A 19,099-nucleotide genomic window follows, 5' to 3' on the forward strand; every position below is an offset into this window, starting at 1 on the left:
ATACAAACCTTTTGCTTGTTCCTCAAACAATACAGCAAGAAAACCACTCCCTTTGATGTTTGCATTATCTTCAGTAATATAAACAGTCTGAAAAAGGACAGTGTATACATTAGATACTCCAGGTTATATCCAAATATACAAAAGGGAGGTGGGAAAAGTGGAGTTTGCTATCTATAGGGAACCCTGGAACCAACTCTCCCATGCACACACCCAGGGACAGTTAACCTACATGGAATTGAAATCACAGCAAGGGAAATTGGTGTATGAATAGTTGGATTTGACCATTATTCTTCTTGAACCCTCTGAGCTACATACTGATTTCAGCCACTTCCAGGAACTTCAGTGGGTTTCACTTTGTTTTCAAGTAAATTCCTCACGTAGTGAAGCCTTTCTCAGGGGACAGCAAGCATAGAAAATGGCATCATGTACTCAGGAATAGTGCATTGTGTGAGAGACCATGCACCAAGATTATTAGGAAGTCAGAAGTAAGCCTGCTCCCCAGCCACCAGAAAATAGACTTCCACTGGATCTTAAGAAGACCTAAGAATGCACAGAAGGTACTGTGACCAGCATTGGTGTGTCATCACTATTAAAAGTAAAATGGACTCTCACACATGTAACGAAACTTACTCTCATAATATTCAGCCTCCTGGGGTTTAGGTTTAGGTAACGTAGTTTAATCAGGAGAGAACATGCATGCCCATGTTCTTTCTTGTATGTGGCAAGCAGAAGAGGGAGACTGCAGAAAGTGTGTGTGTGTGTGTGTGTGTGTGTGTGTGTTGTGTGTATGAGCGTATGCTCACATCACGCTGTATGCCCATATATGCATGAGTGTGCATATATATATGCACATAAGGATCCCGGTGGAATACAGCATATGTCCTGCTCTGTCATACTCTGTTTATCTTTCACTGAATGTGGAGCTAAGCTAGCAGCCAGCAAGCACAGTCGTGATCCTGTCTCTCCACTACACTTTCCTAGGATTGCATGTACACAGCCATGACTGGCTTTTTACAAATCCTCATGCCTGTGAGATCTCTTACCCACTGAGTCCTGACTCAGCTCCTGCATGATCTTTTTAAAATCTCATCATCCATTCCTCACAAGCCACCAAACACTCTCGCTCCTCTGAGTTCTCACTGTGGCTTCATGGCCTTGTGATCAGCCCCCACTGCTTTCTCTGCAACCTTCTGTACTGTGGCCTTGACATGGACATGTCATAGAACTTACTGGGCATCCTTCCTTCTTAGGACCTCAGTGTTAGCTTCTGCATCTCCTCGTCATGTTCTTCAGCAGTGATCCATGAAGTCTCAGACTTCATCTCTTCTTCATGATGATGACTCTGCCTGAACACTTACTTGGTGGCTGTAGTTCCCTGCTCACAACTTTTCCCACCTTCCCCTATGGCCCAGTTTTCCTTTTATCCTCTCCATAATACAAGTTACATATCACTAAGAATATGTTTTAATATTTGTGTGTCTGTGTGTGTGTGTGTGTGTGTGTGTGTGTGTGTGTGTGTGTGTGTGTGTCTGTGGTGATTGCTTCTTTCACTAGGACATTATACCATGAGGTAAAAATGTGTTTGCTTTGGTCACTGCTTTTTATCCCACAGGATTTGCATATGATAGAAGCTGAGACACTCCTGGAAAGGAAAGTAGAAGAGAAATGAATGAGCAAGCAAGTGCACATGCATGGTACTACAGCTATCACCTAAGCTTGTTAGATAGCCCTGGCTTCCCAGTTAGAATAGCTTCCTATTGCTTATAAAGGACCAGGAAAAGCCAACCTGATGGGAGAAAGGTTTATCCTGGCTCATTTTGCAGTTTTAATCAATGGCCCAACTTCTTTGTTTCTGGACCATGATGGCGGGAAGGGAGTAGTAGAACATAGCCATTCATCTTATGGTAGTGCAAGAAGGAGATGACTCAGTGAGAGGGTACAAATAAGACCTTAGGCATGGCCTGAGTGACCTGCTTCTTCTCTCCAGTCCCCATCTCATAAAGGCTGTACCATCTCCCAATAGCACCAACTGGGGCTCCAGTGTGGGCCATTCCAGATCCAAAGTATGACACGATGCTTGCTGATAGATAGATAGATAGATAGATAGATAGATAGATAGATAGATAGATAGATAGATAGATAGATGTACATATCATTAAGCATGCAAGGCACTCTGGAATATTTGGAAGTAGGATCTTCACCTCAAGACAGCAAGTAATGTGCTCTGAAATTGCAGTGCTTTTCTTTTGTTTTGGTTTTGTTTTCTGTTGTTTTTTTAATAGGAGAATCACTTAAATGTTAGAAGTCTGTGCATAGGGACTGGGTAGTGATGGCACTAATGTTGATTAGGGATATAGGAGTCACAACCTGGAGCTGTGTTCGGCTCTTGAGGCTGAAGGCTGGTCCTCTATAGATGGATGGCCATGCCCCTCTCCCTGGCTTGCTTATAGAAGGCAGGAATAGGCGTCTCACCTCAGGTGAGAATTCATGAGTATGCCATGTGCCTCTAACCCCTGTTGCATAACCTGCAACAGACAGGGTTTTACCAGACAGGGTTCAAGGACAAACAACTTGTTCAGTGGGAAACAGTCCTACATACTCAGAACAAACCGTATTTCTGGCTAAGTTTTGTTCATTAAAAACTTAAAACAATGAAGTCCCTTTCCAGTGGCCTAGATGTGTGGATAAATGAACTCTATATTGCTCAAACACTAGTGTAGCCCTCTTATGGCCCACCTGATCATGAATTTGTATTATCGTTATTTTAGGATACTGAGTTTATTCTATACACAGTGAAAGAGATTTTTTTATTCTATCGTATTGAATATATATATATATTTTCCCGACACAGTAAATGGTATTTAAAAAGATGACAGTTATTTGGCCACATTGGAAATCTGAGCCCATATCATAGCTTCTAAGAAAATTCAAAGATTTCTGAGCAGTTTATGCGATTTCTAATGGCACGTGGATTTACTTTTCTTTTTAAACAAAATAAAAACCTAGTCTGATATGGCAAGGGCACTCTGGAGGCCTCTGCAAAGTCGGGGGGATTGCCAGTTTGAGGCCAGCATGGGTCTAGATAAGACCCTGTATATGTTTAAAAAAAATCAAATAATTCAATATTGAAGCAAAATAAAAAAAGCCCTCCCAAAGTTGTCTTTTGGAGTGTCTGCAGTGACCCATTTGAAGTGGCATGGATATATCTCCTGCTGCTTGTGCTCTGAGACACACAGAAACCGGTATCGTTGGGGCCACTCCTTTCCTCAGGAATACCTGTGGAACATGAACAGGCCACTGCCCATCACCTGCAATGGACTTTGTCACAGTACAGTAGCTGGTCCTGGGAGCACAATGGCTTTCAGATGTTAGGACGTAGGGGAAAAGAATCTGAGGTCTCTGGATGGTCCTTCCTTTGAGGTCCTTCCTTGTCATGGAACAACGACAATGAAAGACTAATATTGCTTTAAGTGTCAATATATAATGTCATTGTCACTTTCCCTAAATGAGCTCATGGTTTGCCAGTTTAAATCTAGGATCATTCCATTTAGCCATACCGACTGAGATGGAGGATTAGTATAAATGGCTCTAAGTTTGAATCGAAAACTGAAAAAAAGTTGAATCTTAAATTCCAACAGTAGGTTGTAGCTGGGACTCCTAACAAAATTTCCTTGAAGGGAAACTATATTCCTTATTTTTTTTTCTCCATGGAAATTGGAAATGGTGTGTGTGCGCGCTTGCATGTGTACATACACACACACACACACACACACACACACGTACATACACACTTATATAAAGACTTCTACTCTGAGGAATTGACGTCTGTGAACTTGGTGAATACTGATAAGTACATAATTGACTCCAAAGCTATAGGAATCAGTGTGTTTCAGTCCATAGGCAAAGACCAGTGTCTCAGACAAAGTCCAAAAGCACAAATAGCTCCTTCATTTGTCTTTTTGTTATGCTCCGGCTCTTGGAGAAGTGCCTGAAGGGGTCTTAGCCCTCAGATCCAATGGCTAATCTTATACAGAAACAGGCTTGTACTCATACATCCAAATGACGGTTGATTCTGGCATCCTGTAGCTCATTCAGATTGGTACATGAAATTAAGTAGCATAGAAATCTACCTTGATGAAGCAGAGTAAATGTTAATAATGTCATGTGCTGCTTTTCATGTTCCTATAAGAAATCTATTTGAAATAACCTTGATACTGGTAAACATGCCCCACTTGCTTATATCCTAATTATTAGTTTATTCTTATTTTTGCAGGCCTACATTTTAATTTAGACCAATTAAAGCAGGTTTTTCTAAGGGACCTGTACTCTTGTAGTACTTACGGCAGATGCTTATAAGCAATACTTAAAAGCATCGATACATTCCCACCGTATGAAAGGTAAACTGCAGTTTGCCTGGTTACCTCAGCCTGTTGCTATTTTATTTACTAGTTTTTACTGTAGCTTCTCATTTTCACTCTGCAAATAAGAGGGAAAAAAATGGTTAGGTCCATGGGAAGCAAGTTTTGATAAGGTAGTTAGAAAACATGTGTATATTGATCTGCTTGAGGTTGTGCAAAGCAAATGTATTTGTCTTTGCTATCTTTTCTGTTACTGACAGTGTTTAAAATTGCAAATCATATTTCAGTCATTCAGGATAAGAAACCATATATTTTATTTATTTCCATTTTCTATCTGGACTATACATACGTTTAATTTTGCTAGGGTTTTGGGGGAGGCGGTTGGGGGTTTTTGTTGTGTTTGTTTGTTTGTTTTCCAGAAAATATTTTGCTTTTCCTGTAGATGACATTGCATAGTCTTGTGTTCTAATTTATTTTTCAGTGAATTGGATGCAGTTATATCTTATTTTTCCCCAAGGTTAGCATAAAAGATTTCTGTACACCATAATGGGGGGCAATAAAGGCACAGGCATGCATCGAGTACCCTGTGTGACTGACACCTAATGTAGGATGCAAGACATGTTACCACCACTAGATAAAAATCCTGGAATGCAGAGTGCTCGGGTCTCTTGCCTGGGGTACCAGCTAGTGTGAAAACATTGTCTTAGGTTCACACCTAGCTGGGCCTAATTTCAGAGTCCGGAGTGAACCTTCCTTCCTTCTCCCCATTGGGCAAGTGTTTCCTTTTTTATCAGCTAGATGAGGACAATTCTTTGAGGATTCCAGGAGTAAGTCTAAACATTCTCCCTTCTGCTCCAGTGCCACACCTACCTGGACAGACATCGTGGCTGCTGTTATTTTTTGAGAAGTAATGACTAACCGGTGACCACAGAAAAAGGAAAGAAGTCAGAATGCATGTCTCTCGTATTTATTGAAATGCATTCTGGTTTCTGTTAACGTGGTCAAACCTTTGATTCTAATGCCAGTTATTTTCTTAAGTACATAGACGAGGTACTAGCTTCAGACGACTTCGCTGACTTCCCATCCAGTTGCCGTTGGGGATATTGCATCCCAAGCTGCTTACTCCAAAAAGTTATTTCCAAGAATGAGAAGTGTGAAAAGAATATTTTAGACTGTGGCTGATATTTTTGAATAGCATTTAAATTTATTAGACGAGGATGCTGTCATTTCCTGTTTAGGGAGAAAACACGTTCCTCTTTAAAACTCTTTTTCCTCTCTCTTTTGACTCCCTTAAATACTTTTCAATTCTTGCTAATCACTGCTCATTCATGAGTTAGAATACTTTTGTTTTATAGTTCAGTCTTCAGTTTTAAGAGCATCCCTGTTGCCACATAACATCACAGTGGGTGTGGCAATTCAGATCCTGCCTGGTGGTATTGGATTCAAAATAGAAATCACTGTCTATTTGACCAACAGTGTGATGAATTAGCAGTTGTTGCCAAATATTCGAAGGCTGGATGTCCTTTTGTGGTTTCTAAGCTGCACTTGTTACTGTTTGTATGTCTTCCTGTGGTGTTCAAGCTCTCTCGTGAAGGGTGGCTTTGTAATTAAGCTGTCTAAAACACAACGTACAGAATTCCCATTTCGCTGAGACGCCTTCATTTTGCAACAGCCTTCTTTTCAGATTTTACTGGTGTCTGTGGGACTTACAATGTATGATGCCGGTGACTGCCTTAGTTACTTTCCAGATTACAAAATAGCCAAGCAGAGCGAGGGAATTTGATGAAACATGACCATGTAAAGCAGTGATTGCTGGAGGAATGCCTGTCTGGGCAAAACTTTTTTAAAGCTATAGTTTTTAAATGTTCTTTCTTGCTACATACTACAGAGGTGAAACATGCTCCAGCCGTGGTAAAATGTCTCTGGGTGTTTCTTTGGGCTGCATTGGCATCTACTGTGTGCTGTTCCTTTACACAATTCTCTGTCCTGAGAAATGGCTGGCTTTCTTACAAAGATGGGGCATTCTGTTTCTCTTCTCAACTTGACTTCCCCTCTCCTTTCTAGTTCCCACGACAGCAGCCAGCACCCCTGACGCTGTTGACAAGTACCTGGAGACACCCGGAGATGAGAATGAGCATGCCCATTTCCAGAAAGCCAAAGAAAGGCTGGAAGCCAAGCACCGAGAGAGAATGTCCCAGGTACAGAGGATTCTTCTGTCGTCTGTTGTTTTGTTATTTAGGGAAATCTGTGCCCGTCTCTCCCTCAGCTGGATAGACATAAAGTTTAATTTAAATGTTTGCTATGAGGACACAGACTGTAGGATTCCCCCACATCTATCCCTGTGAGCATCAAGCAAAGGCAAGTACAAGAGGATTTTGAAGCACAGATTCAACCGTGTCTCTCTGCTAAAGAAAGGTACTCTGTGAAGATGGTGAGGTGAGGGCCATTGATTGATACATTGTAGTAAACTTTATTTTGTGTGTGTGTCCCATAGCAGGCTGTATACTTTAAATGTGCTTTGTAAGATTTATTTAAAAAATAGAAAGGAGTAGTTTAATCAGTAAACTACTTACTATTACCCATTCAGCAGGAAGATCTGAGTTTGGTTCCCGGAACACAGACCTGGTGGCCTGTGTTCGAAGTCTAGTGCAGTAGAAGCAGATCCCTGGGACTTACTGCCCAGCCTGTCTGGTCTGCTTGAAGTTCCAGCCCCATGAGATAAGCTGTTTCCCAAGAAGTGTGGGGGACTAGAGGAAGAACACCTACACATTTAAGCTATGCCTTATCCCTTGGGCCAAATCCCAGCTAACTTCTTTATCAGGCTCTGTGTCCCAGGCTCCAGTCACCCAGCAGCAGGCACCATTGCTTTGTGAAAATTCCCTATGCCTTGGTACCACTCAGATGATCCAACCAAGCTAGTCCTTCCTAAGCTGGCTTGCCTCATGCCTGTACTCCTCCTGCCCCTAAATGCACTCTAAGATGCTGCTCACTCCTCCCATCTGTCCTCCCGTCAGTCCTCTGCCTGAGATTGGCCCTGGTCCTGACTCTGTGTCCCTGGGAATCATGAAGTCTTCCCCATGGAGGTCATCTCCTGAGCTGTTGGCATCCTAAACAAAAAAACACTTATTTTACACAGAACGAATGATGTATCTCAACAATCAGGACAAGGTTGCTATTTCTTTAAGGATGACTAGCTATAATACTTGGCCCTCCTCTACAGTTGTAACACTGAGAGAAAGGGCTCTACAACCACACTGGACCCAAGTAATCCTGGCCATGAAGTATAATTCACATTCTACCACTGGCCCACGAGGAAAACCTGAAAGCACATTGAACTAGAAAGCCAACTGAATGGAGCAGCCAACTAAAATCAATCCCCGCTGGAAGCTAGAATTTTTCACTTTTTTTTTTTTTTCATTAGAAAAATCATTTAGGAAGGTGTGCAAAGACTCATTGAGATTTACTACAATTCCCTCCTTTTTAAACTCAGAATTGATCTCATTTTCTGAAGCTTTCAGAGGCTTTCCTGTAACCCTTAAAAAAAAAAATAACAGCCCTGGGTATATAACTGCACAGAAGGCCACAGGAAGTATAGTAAACACTGAGTGCTCCCATGAGGTTTCCAGGGCCTGTCAGGGCACTCTGACCCCAGCCTGGCCTCTGCCTCTTATTCCTGCTGGCCTGGCTTGTCTGCAGCTGGAAGCTGCTCCCTCCACTGGGCTCACTTTGCTCCTGACATTGGCTTATTTTAGAAATGTCGTTCTCTTCTTCTTCCCACCCACAAATCTCACACAGGCCTCTGGCACACATCATGTTTGACTAGGGCCAAGTGGTTACTCTTACCTTTTACTTGATTCAAAAGATTTGTATAATCGTTTATGTATTGGTGATTTTTATTTCTGTATCATATGCCTAGACTACACTCTAATTCCTTTTAGTCCATAAAGAACTACGTAAGGTATGCCAACCTTGTATTTCATCCTTAAATCCATGTGAATCATTATTTTTAAATATTTTTTCACTGTCTCTGAGGTATTTTTATACAATTAAGAAAATTAGTTTCAAGTACTGTGTCAGCTTCTGACATGATCTGTTGTGGAAATGAGAGCCCTGGTGAGCATCTACTTAATCCAGGACTTAGTTCATAGATTTCCGGGAGATTTTCTCCGTCTTCACATCCCAGATCAGAGATTACTTAGCTGTAGTCATCCTAGAGCAGAGACTACGCCTGGTAGACCCCAGTGTTACAAGTTTAGCTGCCATTTATCTCCATAGTCTTTGCTGCTCAATTCTGGGGACTTTTTTGACTTTGAACTTGTCTGTCTCTTAAATCTCTACTTAGTAATCGTCATTTTCTCTACATGACATAGCCAGGCCTCTGAAGAGCCATAAATCCTGATGGAATTGATACCTCCCTGCACACAGTGAGAAACTGCTGTTCAGGGACCCACAGTGCAGCTCCGAAGTTCAGATTCAGAGTACTTCAAGTTTTCAAATTTGGAGCTTTTCCAACTGGATTTTTATTGTAGTTTTCAATTAATTTTCTGGGTTAGCATACAAAATAATGGACCTCATCTCTTTCTGTTACTGGTACAGAGGGTTAGGGAAGATGATATTTATATTGATGTTAATGACCTAGGGATCTGAAGATCTTGGTTGCAATGTGACTAGCATGTGCCAGATGCAAATAAGCACACACACAAAACCTAAATGTGCTTCGTTAACTGTATTAATTACTTCTTGGTATGCCAAACAGCCTGACAAGTGCGACTTATCAAAGGAAGGCTTTGTTTGGGTGTAGAATTCCAGGGTACAGTCCAAAGTGACACAGTAATCATGGTGTGAGGCAGGAGCTTCAGGCAGCAGGTCACATGGCACCTGCAGTCAGGGGGCAGCAGGTCACGGTGCACATGCAGTCAGACGGCACGGTGCATGGCTGCTCTCTCCTTTCCCTCCCATCCAGAATCCCCAGCCACAGACCAGTGCTACTTAAATTTAGGGTGAGTCTCCCCACATCAATTAACCTAATCCAGAAAATCCTTGCCACTTGTCATTTCTAGAGACTTGTGTCCATGGCGACGTTAAATCTCATCAAGCTGACAAGCAAGATTATTCATCACACTTACTTATATATCTAGTCCATTTAGTCTGTATGTAGAATGAAGTCTTTGAGAACAAAAATTTGCCTGATGCTGAGTTTTTTAATATATTCAGTGACATCTCAGGGATGCTACTGGTACTGACCCTTAACTCACCTGTAGATGGTCCACTCTGTAGTGGCACACTGAGCCAGTAAGCTGCTTGGCTTATCATCATTCCTCGCCCATTGGTTACTCCCATAGCTTTCTTAAACTGGTCTGTAGAGTGAGAGTGCTGATCACAGGGCCTGCTGTAATCAGGCATCAATTAAATCAGACTTTGTAAAGCACTTAATCCAGTAATAATTATCTCTTACCAGTGTACTCCAGTAAAAACCACTGGTTAAAGGGTAAATCTGCCTACAGAGTGTCTGTAAGTAGTCCTTCAGTGATGGCGTAGGCCATGGATTTGTGAGAGTAGGAGATATTGTTAAATTATTCTGAAAAATCGATGTTCAAGTTCATTTATATAGTAATATGTATTTTCAATACATTAGCTAGGTAAATCTTAATTATTTCATGGATCTGCAATTCCAAGAGGGCGGTCCAGGTTCTGAACGTCTAAGACAAGATGATAGCAAGGATGCATAATTGCAGGGAATTGGTTTTCACACCCCATTAAGACATTTGGTTTCTATCTCAAACTAATTTTGCGATGTCTTGCCTGAGGAATTCTAGTTAGAACATTGCCACCCGGGAACGTTCCCTCCCGAACAGGAAATTGAAACATTTTTCTTCCCAGGCTTGTCTCATCTATAAAGTGAAGCATCTCTTCAATATCTTTTTGTCCAGTGCTGTTCTTTATTAGCTAATAGAAGTACCCAAGTATCATGAACAATTTGTACGTTTTCCATGTATCTTGTTCTCAAAAATCTAATTTTAAAAAACCAACTCCCACGCTGATCAGTTATGACCTTATAAGTCTGATTTTCCTTGCAGTTTGAGGAGATGTCTAAAAAGTCCATGAGTACCTACCCTGTCAGCAACTTGGTGTATTGCTTCATCTTCCTTCACTGGGCTCTCTTCACAGGGAAACCCACTTCACAGACCAGACAATAGAAAAGGGAAAGGCAGCCATGGGTGATGGAGAGTTAACCTGCATCTACATTCAGCAGAATACAGCAATAGACAGTGTATTCTGATCAGTGAGTGAGAAGGTCGAGAACAGGAAACTGTCATGACACAGAAGGCTGGCCTGCTGACTCAATTAATGTCTTACCTTTTTCCACATTCAGAAGATTATAATGCATACTTTCTGGGGATTTATGGGTGGATTTGAAGTAATCCTTGCTACTCATGACTTCGGTTACTGAACAGGAAGAGTCCACTCTTCATTTGTGCAAGGAGTAGACTTTAGCATTTCGGAGAACAGAGGTCTTCCTTCTCTTCTGCATCACCTTTCCCTTTGTGTCATTGTATTCCTGGTCTGCACATACACATAACCAAAATACACCACTTAGAAGGCTTTGACTTGAGGTCATAAAAGGTTAAAATAGATGTTTTAGTTCATTGACTGGAGACTTCGTTCAGATAGCATACACCTTTCTTTTAGCCAGGGTTTCTATTCCTGCGCAAATATCATGACCAAGAAGCAAGTTGGGGAGGAAAGGGCTTATTCAGCTTATGCTTCCACACTGCTGTTCATCACCAAAGAAAATCAGGACTGGAACACAAGCAGGTCAAGAAGTAGGAGTTGATGCAGAAGCCATAGAGGGATGCTACTTACTGGCTTGCTTCTCTTGGCTTGCTCAGATTGCTTTCTTATAGAACCCAAGACTACCAGCCCAAGGATGGCACCATCCACAATGGGCCCTCTCCCCTTGATCACTAATTGAGAAAATGCCTTATAGCTGGATCTCATGGAGACATTTCCCCAAAGGAGGCTCCTTTCTCTGTGATAACTCCATCTTGTATCAAAATGACACACAAAACCAGCCAGTATAGACTTCTACTATGGGTAATCGGTGTTTACTCACGTCAAGTAAAATGACTTTTAGGCATTTCTCAAGGAAAATGAAAAGATGAACCAGCCTTATTTCGAGAAGCTGAAAAACATGTGGACATTTATATTCACCATACTGCTGGCATAAATTATGTATATTCTTGTAGGACAAATATTATTCACATTGGGATGGGCATGTGATGCATTTTTAATAAGAAACATACTGTAACATAAGCCACTATGTTAAATCTGTATTTGAAAGAAGAATGGAGGATTTTCATATTGTCTTATGTCATCTTTATAGGTCATGAGAGAATGGGAAGAGGCAGAGCGTCAAGCAAAGAACTTGCCCAAAGCTGACAAGAAGGCTGTTATCCAGGTAACACCCCAGCCCCACCTACACACCAGACAGGACCTGCCACTCTCAGTCATCAAGGGCCTCCAGGCATCTGCTGGAAGCCCCTGTTCATATTTGCATGACCTTGACTCATTCTCACTCCTTGCCTTAGTAATAAGTTGCTTCCCTTACATTTGCCCCCAACTATTTAAAATTAAAATTAATCACCCCAAATTTATTCTATGACTTGCAGTCTTCTTTCCATTAATGATACATTTTTTTGAGTGGCTGGAGTTCTCAGCTCCTCCAGTCCCTTGGAAAATTTAAATTAGATTAGAAATTTAAGACTAAACTCAGTCTACCAATGACTTTGTACAAACAGAAAGACTATCTTTGTACTAATCATCACCATCACGTTAAGAAATCAATATGTTTGTGTCTATTTTTTCACATCAGCATTTCCAGGAGAAAGTGGAATCTCTGGAACAGGAAGCAGCCAATGAGAGACAGCAGCTTGTAGAGACACACATGGCCAGAGTTGAAGCCATGCTCAATGACCGCCGCCGCCTGGCCCTCGAGAATTACATCACCGCACTGCAGGCTGTGCCTCCAAGGGTAGGTCACATTGAGATCTCACTTCAGGTCACAGCATCAATGATGGTTTTGAGACAGTGAGGATTGGAGGCCACAAGAAAGAAGCTAGGAGAAATGCCATAAGCACTTTATTTGTAGATGTGATTTAGGTATGTTGTCTCCTAAAGACACTGGGGTCACAGACCAGTGTTGGCCTTCCCTCTCTTTTGGCGATTACCTTTATACTGTTTTTCATGCTGCATTCTTATTTTGCTTTAAGCCGTCATTTTTAAATCTTTTTTATATAATAGGAAATAATCATACTTTTTGCCTCATGTAGTCATGAGTTTTCATAGTTATATTCTTTGTTCATATTTACCATGTATCATTTTTCTTCAGCCCAATGGGCATCCTTTATGTTTTCAAGTGGATATAAGATGAAGTTTGAATTCTTTGGCTTAGAATGTGTATAAGCTAGTGATTTATTTATGCTTGAAAAACACCTTAACTTTACTATTGGTTTTAAAAGATATTTTGGCTGGGTATTGAATTATCAGTCCAAGTGATTTTCTTTTACTACTTTAATGATGTTTGCTGTTTTCAACAGACCATTCTTACTACCTCTACAGATAATCTTTTGTTTGATATGGCTATGCTAAAGTTTTTTCTGTTTTTCACAGTACTTATTCTATCTATGTAAAAGGATGGAATTTCATCTGTCCTCTGGCCATCCCTTCGTCTCATACCTAAGATTATGTCTGATATTTTCTTGCATAATTTTGTATCTGGTCATTTTTTATTGGCTATCATACACTATAAACTTTATGTTGTTGGGTGCTAGGTACTTTTGTATAGCTATAAATATATTCAGGCTTATTTGAAATCTAGCTAGTTTACCTAGAAGTAGCTTTACCCTTTCAAATTTCACTACTTTTAGATTTGTTGGGTGGAGTGAATCTCCTTGTAGCTTGTTATTCCTATTTTCAATCAGAATCCTTCTTAGTAGTCTACCATGAGCGCTGAGTTTCAAATTGGATTGCCAAGATCCGGGCAGTTCTCTGTCTGTGGGACTATATGCACTGTTTTCTCTAATCCTCTGGGTACCTTTTACCTCTAGCCTCAGACTCTTATATCAGCAGGCACAGAAGAGTCCTCAACTACAGTCAGTAGGATAACCTGCAGATCTCTTGTAGAGCACTTGATCCTGTAAAGTCTAGCCAATTGGGTCTCTACTGACGCCTCACTTCTTGGAGTCCTCTACCTGAGATCCCTACCTTGTACAGTCCAGGAAGGTCAGAGGCCGTGGTTGCTGACAACTGTAGGACCTCCCCTGTGTGTCTCCTCTTCCTCTGTGATCTATGCTCCTTACGTTGCAGAAGCTGTTCCTCTTATTTAGTCCATCTATTCCTTTTCTCTGGCAGGAGGGTGAAATCTTGGTCTTGATATATCTTGGCCGTAAGTGGAAATTTGCCCACATTATGTAACAAAGCTCAAACTCTACCCACTTGTGCTGATTTTCCTTTCCCTGTTAAGGAGCTCCTGGCACTCCTCTGGGTAGCGAGATGTCACTGATTCTTTTGTACTGATGACATCACTGTGATCTCGGGGGATGGGGTGGCTGGTTCAGGGTGACACCAGTAGTCATGGACAGAGGAAGCTGTGAGTCAGTTGCCTGCTACAACCTCTCTTCTCTGGACCATACTTCCTCCCTGAACAAAGAGCTTCTGAAAATAAGATGTCTATATTAGCATTTTATTTTCTGTGAGCAATCTCTGTCTTTCCCACGTAGTACTTAGTGAAGTTCTGGTTATGTCTTTCTGCAGATGACAAGGTCCTTGGTTATTCCTTCTTTAGAGAGCGTGCTTTGGTGAGGAGAGTTGTGGAGGTCATTTGTCAGGCAAGAGTTGTTGGGTGGATTTTTAAGATTAAGCCCACAAGCCTGAGTCTTAGGGTGCTTTGTTCTGTGCATAAAGTTACTGACCTTGAGTGTTATTTAAAATTTGACTCAGCCACTGCACTTAGCTCTGTATTTTGAAAAGGTATTAGAAAACTCTCTCTTCTTGATCACTTTTGTGCATTTCTCTTAAAAAGATAGAAATTAAGAGTTTCCATTGAATCTTGTAATTGGAACTATGAGATGTGTTTGGATATGTTGCTTATAACAATCACAGAGCCAGAACAAGTTATTAGAAATATGACTTAAATGTGCACTGACTATTTCAACATAACGGTAAAAGTAGTTTTTTTTTCTTTTCTATTTTAAAATAGTCTAATCTTATTCTGAATGTTTGCCAAGCTTCATAGATAGATCTTCCTCAAGACCAGTGAGAAATACATGACCAGGGGCACATGTGTCCTAGTTTTAATTAATTCAAACAGAAAATGAAGGAATAAGTTGAAAATCTTGGAAGCTTCTCTGTTTCTGAAAATGTATCCATTCCCACATTCCCTCCAGAGAGGAGACGTCCTCTGGCACTTCCTTCTGAACATGTCTTCTTGGGCAGCTGTCCACAACTGCAGAGCTAGGATGCTCTGTGGCCCTTTTCTGTGTTTCATCTTTTAAAGTGAAGTTACAAGTGTTTAGATATTTAAAAACATTTTATAGAGCACAAATGAGAAGTGATTGTTACCAGAGTTTGCCATAGAGAGCAGGGAGTTGGTTAGAACTTCTGAGAATGTGTGTGCTTGCCTTTACACACACACACACACACACACACACACACACACCACTCTTAAAACCATTTCCAGAGGTGCATTTGTTTGTTTAAATTTAACATGCATTCTAATACAAAATTTAACAGCTATAACTGGCTTCTAAGAAGTCTTTAGTTTTATTATGTAAGTGTTTTTAATAAAAAAAATGAACTTCCAGTTGTTTCAAAACAGTGTAGGCGTTGGAAAAGGAGGGAATATAATTAAAGCAGCCTAGATGTATTCAACCTTGAATTGTTGGTCCATTAGAGAGTATTTGAAGAAAGAACAGAAGATCTTGAATGTGATTATGCAAAGCTAAAACAGATTGTTGTAAATCACCCTGGAAAAAGTCAAGAATGTGTCACAGGTGGCATTTGTTGGATGATCAGACCTCTTGGCAAACCTTTCCCGGGGTCTGTGTTGCTTAAAACATCTTTTGTTTACTAATTCACGCTCACTCTGTGGGTTCTCCCTTCTGGGTTGTGTTACTAAGCCTGTTTATCCCCAGAGAACTTCAGTCTGTTTGGTTTGACTAAACAAGGCTTAAAGGTGCAGAAGTCCATATCAGACCTGGCCTTTCTGTGCTGTGGGGTTGAAGGAGGTTAGCTCTGTCCTCAGGGTCTGTACAGCTAACATTTAGCTGAAGGCATGAATCACAGAGCTGTAGGCAAGGGCTAAATCTCAGTCTAACCTGAATGTAATGTAAATGTCGCTGATTTGTGGGAGAAGACTGCAATCAGTCTGTTTTCCACAGGTTGTGGTGTTATATAAATACCTGTGTTTAATGCCCAAGACAACCAGTTAATCTGTAACTTGGGACAAGTTACTTAACAAAGGAATTCTTCCTCCCCAGTCTGCAAATCGGGGTTAAATTTTCAACATGTTGAAACAGCAGTTAACATGTTTCTACTTTTGGTTGGCCGTAATTCAAAACCAGAAGGATTCACTGAAGGTTGAGATAGGACTATAGAGAGTACAAAGACGACTTCCTTCCCAAGGGGTCTGTGAGGTGGTGTGGAACACTTGGAGGCTTTAGTGACTGTCCCAGTAGGGAGGATCTGCTACTTAGTAAAAAAGGAACCAATGGATTATGGCGTTTCTGAACTCCTTGAGTACTGTGCAATATGTCTGGTCTAGCAGTGTGAATCATGCAAAAAACGACCTTTCCATGTAACTCATTGTTATTATCTGAACTAAAAATCACCAAACAGAAGGAAGACAAGAGAATAATCTGTTGCCATTTTCTCTATTCAGTGAAATTTGTGTTTGACCTATCTTGACAGTTTCTAAAGAAAAAGATTATAGATACATTTTATATCAGGCTTTAAATTTTTCACCCAACCCCTAAACTTAATGGCAAGAAAACAAAACAAAACAAAACAAAACCCTTATTTTTTAAAAATTGCAACGTAAGTGTCCCCAATCAGTTTTGATTTGTTTCCTTACTTTATTTTTGTTTGCATTCCTTTTCCTGGGTTTTCTTCTGGATTTTTCCTGTAACATTGAGAATATGTATACAATGTTGATGGCAAAATTGGGACTCAGACTCAGCAGGAGATACCACAAGGCTGTAGGTATAGCTCTCTCAAGTGTGTCTCTAAACCACCACTCAAGTGTTTTATACAGTTTATATCGTATGCTGAATATTTTTTTAAAATCTGAGATATACAACTACAGACATCTGTGGCTTTCTACAAACAGGAGAAAGTCACTTTTTTCTGGGGAGATAAAGTTCAAGGTTTTAGAAACCATTAGCATGAAATTTAATGTTTCAGGAGGGGTTTTTACATTATCTGAAACAGAGACAGGTCATGATTTCCTTCCATTTTATCGACATCAAGCTGGTTATCAACATGTTATAAAGACAATGGATGGATATCTTTTGGAATTAGTGAAATGAGCCTTGTTAAGAGAAGATTGGTATATCTGGACTCTGTTAGGAATTTTCTGGGACAATCAACCACTTCAAACACTTTAAAGGGATGGGGAATACTGGATAAATACATCAAGTGGGTTTGGAATTTCAGTGTGGTCTGTGAACATTGGGAGACTGGTTTTCTCATCTGAGAGATACTCACTTGCATGAATAAGATACAAAGGATAGTTTACAGCCTGGAAACACTTCTGAAATTATACTTGGCTCTGAGTCACTCATCAATTTAACTAACAGTGAATTAGTGATTTGATTAACAGTCATTGATTAGCAGCTCCATTGAGCCAGGAACTATAGCAGGAGGTAGGAATAGGCCATACCTGTGGTCCTATCTCAGAATGAGTGTGCTCTACTGTGCCGTGAGTTCTTGTCCTCTGTGCTCACATTGTGGGCATCATCTAATCCGTTTCCTTACTGTGTATCCCTCATCGTCGTTTCATAAATTAATGTTCGCATGCCTTTTTCAAAAGGCAGTGTGATTCCAAGGTGAAGGAGATGCAAATGGAAAGGGCCAGATCATCTGCAGAGAGAATGCAGCTACAGGGCAAAGATGCGCACGGAAACAGTGGAGATGATAATGAAGAGGGCTGGATATAACTGGTCCCAACGGGGCAGATCTGTTTCTTTATTCTTAACTATGAGTTTTAGATCCGGCCCATTGCCGCTATAACCAAAATGCACTGTTAATACTTAACTGAAATAAGAATTTGCCAGTAAGCCGGGCGGTGGTAGCACACACCTTTAATCCCAGCACTTGGGAGGCAGAGGCAGGCGGATCTCTGAGTTCAAAGCCAGCCTGGTCTACAGAGTGAGTTCCAGGACAGCCAGGGCTACACAGAGAAACCCTGTCTCGAAAAACCAAAAAGAAAAAAAGAAAAAGAATTTGCCAGTAAAATACACATATATGTACACACATATAACACATACAACACACACACATAACACACATACAATACACACACCAACCCCAATCCATATGTATGTGTGTGTGTGTGTGTGTGTGTGTGTGTGTGTGTGTATATATATATATATATATATCTCACTAGTTAGGGAAAATTTCAAGAGTTAATATTAATAAATATTATTAAATTATTTGTCAACATATTTATAATGAGCCACTGAATTTTTGCTTGTTCTGTGAAAAATTCCATTTTGAATGGGAGTAATGTGGTCAAACTAATAGTCATTAACAACAATTACTTTAAGACAATTGTGGAGATACCAGGCATTCTTTTTCTATCATTCCTACAAGGATATTTTTCTTTTTTTGTTAATTAAAATCTACCAAATTCATCTTTGTCCTGGCATAATCAAATAAAGCACCCTAGACATTGATGACTGCTCGTTACTCTACAATGGATTATATAGCTCTAGAAATAACTAGCACCCACCTTGGAGAATTGTGGCTGACAGTTGTGAAAAGGGCCACCCATTTCATTCCTTTTCTTTTCTTTTCTTTTCTTTTCTTTTCTTTTCTTTTCTTTTCTTTTCTTTTCTTTTCTTTTTGAAGGAAATGCACATGAATCATATGCCAGAGCTGAGCTGTTTTCTTTGAAACAAGTAAAAACATAATAATGCAGGGACAGTGTTGCTTGTTTCTTCTTCTTTATCTGAACACACTGTCATCTATGAGTCCAGACACACCATTTTAGGTGGTTTGTCTGCTTGCTCTCCAACATAGGGATTAATCTAACTTTAAATTTCTAAACATGAACCCTGCAATTGCAATCTCAGAGCAACCAAGCAGAACTCTGCAGCTAGGGGCACCTTAAGGTCCTTGGAATTATCAAATGTCCCTAGGCTTTGCTCATGGGAGTCTCCAGGCTCACATGATGATGAGGTCAGAGCTCATTTTCAGCCCTCAGGGCTCATGGCTCATCCAGGGCTGGGGGATCCTGGAGGCCTGGTATGCTGTTGCTCTGTATCAGGCTCTGGGGATTTTCAGGAAAAGTTAGAAATATCTTCCTGAAACACACAAAGAAATAGCGGTGTTAAGCGAGATAAGAGCTTGAAACCATGTGAATACATTCTTTCTTTAATTATCACCAGACTTACTAGAAGATAAGGGTGAATTCAGAAGGAAAACCCATGAATATCACAAAAGCCCAACTTGTACCTAATGCC

At 40.6% G+C, this 19,099-nt stretch overlaps 1 protein-coding gene across 6 annotated transcripts in view; it reads left to right on the forward strand.

Annotated features, from left to right (window-relative positions):
* Positions 1-19,099, forward strand: part of App (amyloid beta precursor protein) — a 223,339-nt gene that overhangs the window by 143,229 nt on the left and 61,011 nt on the right. For all 6 annotated transcript variants that reach the window (XM_028757201.1, XM_028757202.1, XM_028757203.1 and 3 more), the window contains 3 exons: positions 6,423-6,556; positions 11,743-11,817; positions 12,232-12,390. In XM_028757201.1, coding sequence (XP_028613034.1) covers positions 6,423-6,556; positions 11,743-11,817; positions 12,232-12,390 — 368 coding nt within the window. The remainder of the gene's footprint in view (positions 1-6,422; positions 6,557-11,742; positions 11,818-12,231; positions 12,391-19,099) is intronic.

Source organism: Grammomys surdaster, unplaced genomic scaffold (genome assembly GCF_004785775.1).
Source record: "Grammomys surdaster isolate TR1022 unplaced genomic scaffold, NIH_TR_1.0 126153, whole genome shotgun sequence".
NCBI lineage: Eukaryota > Metazoa > Chordata > Mammalia > Rodentia > Muridae > Grammomys > Grammomys surdaster.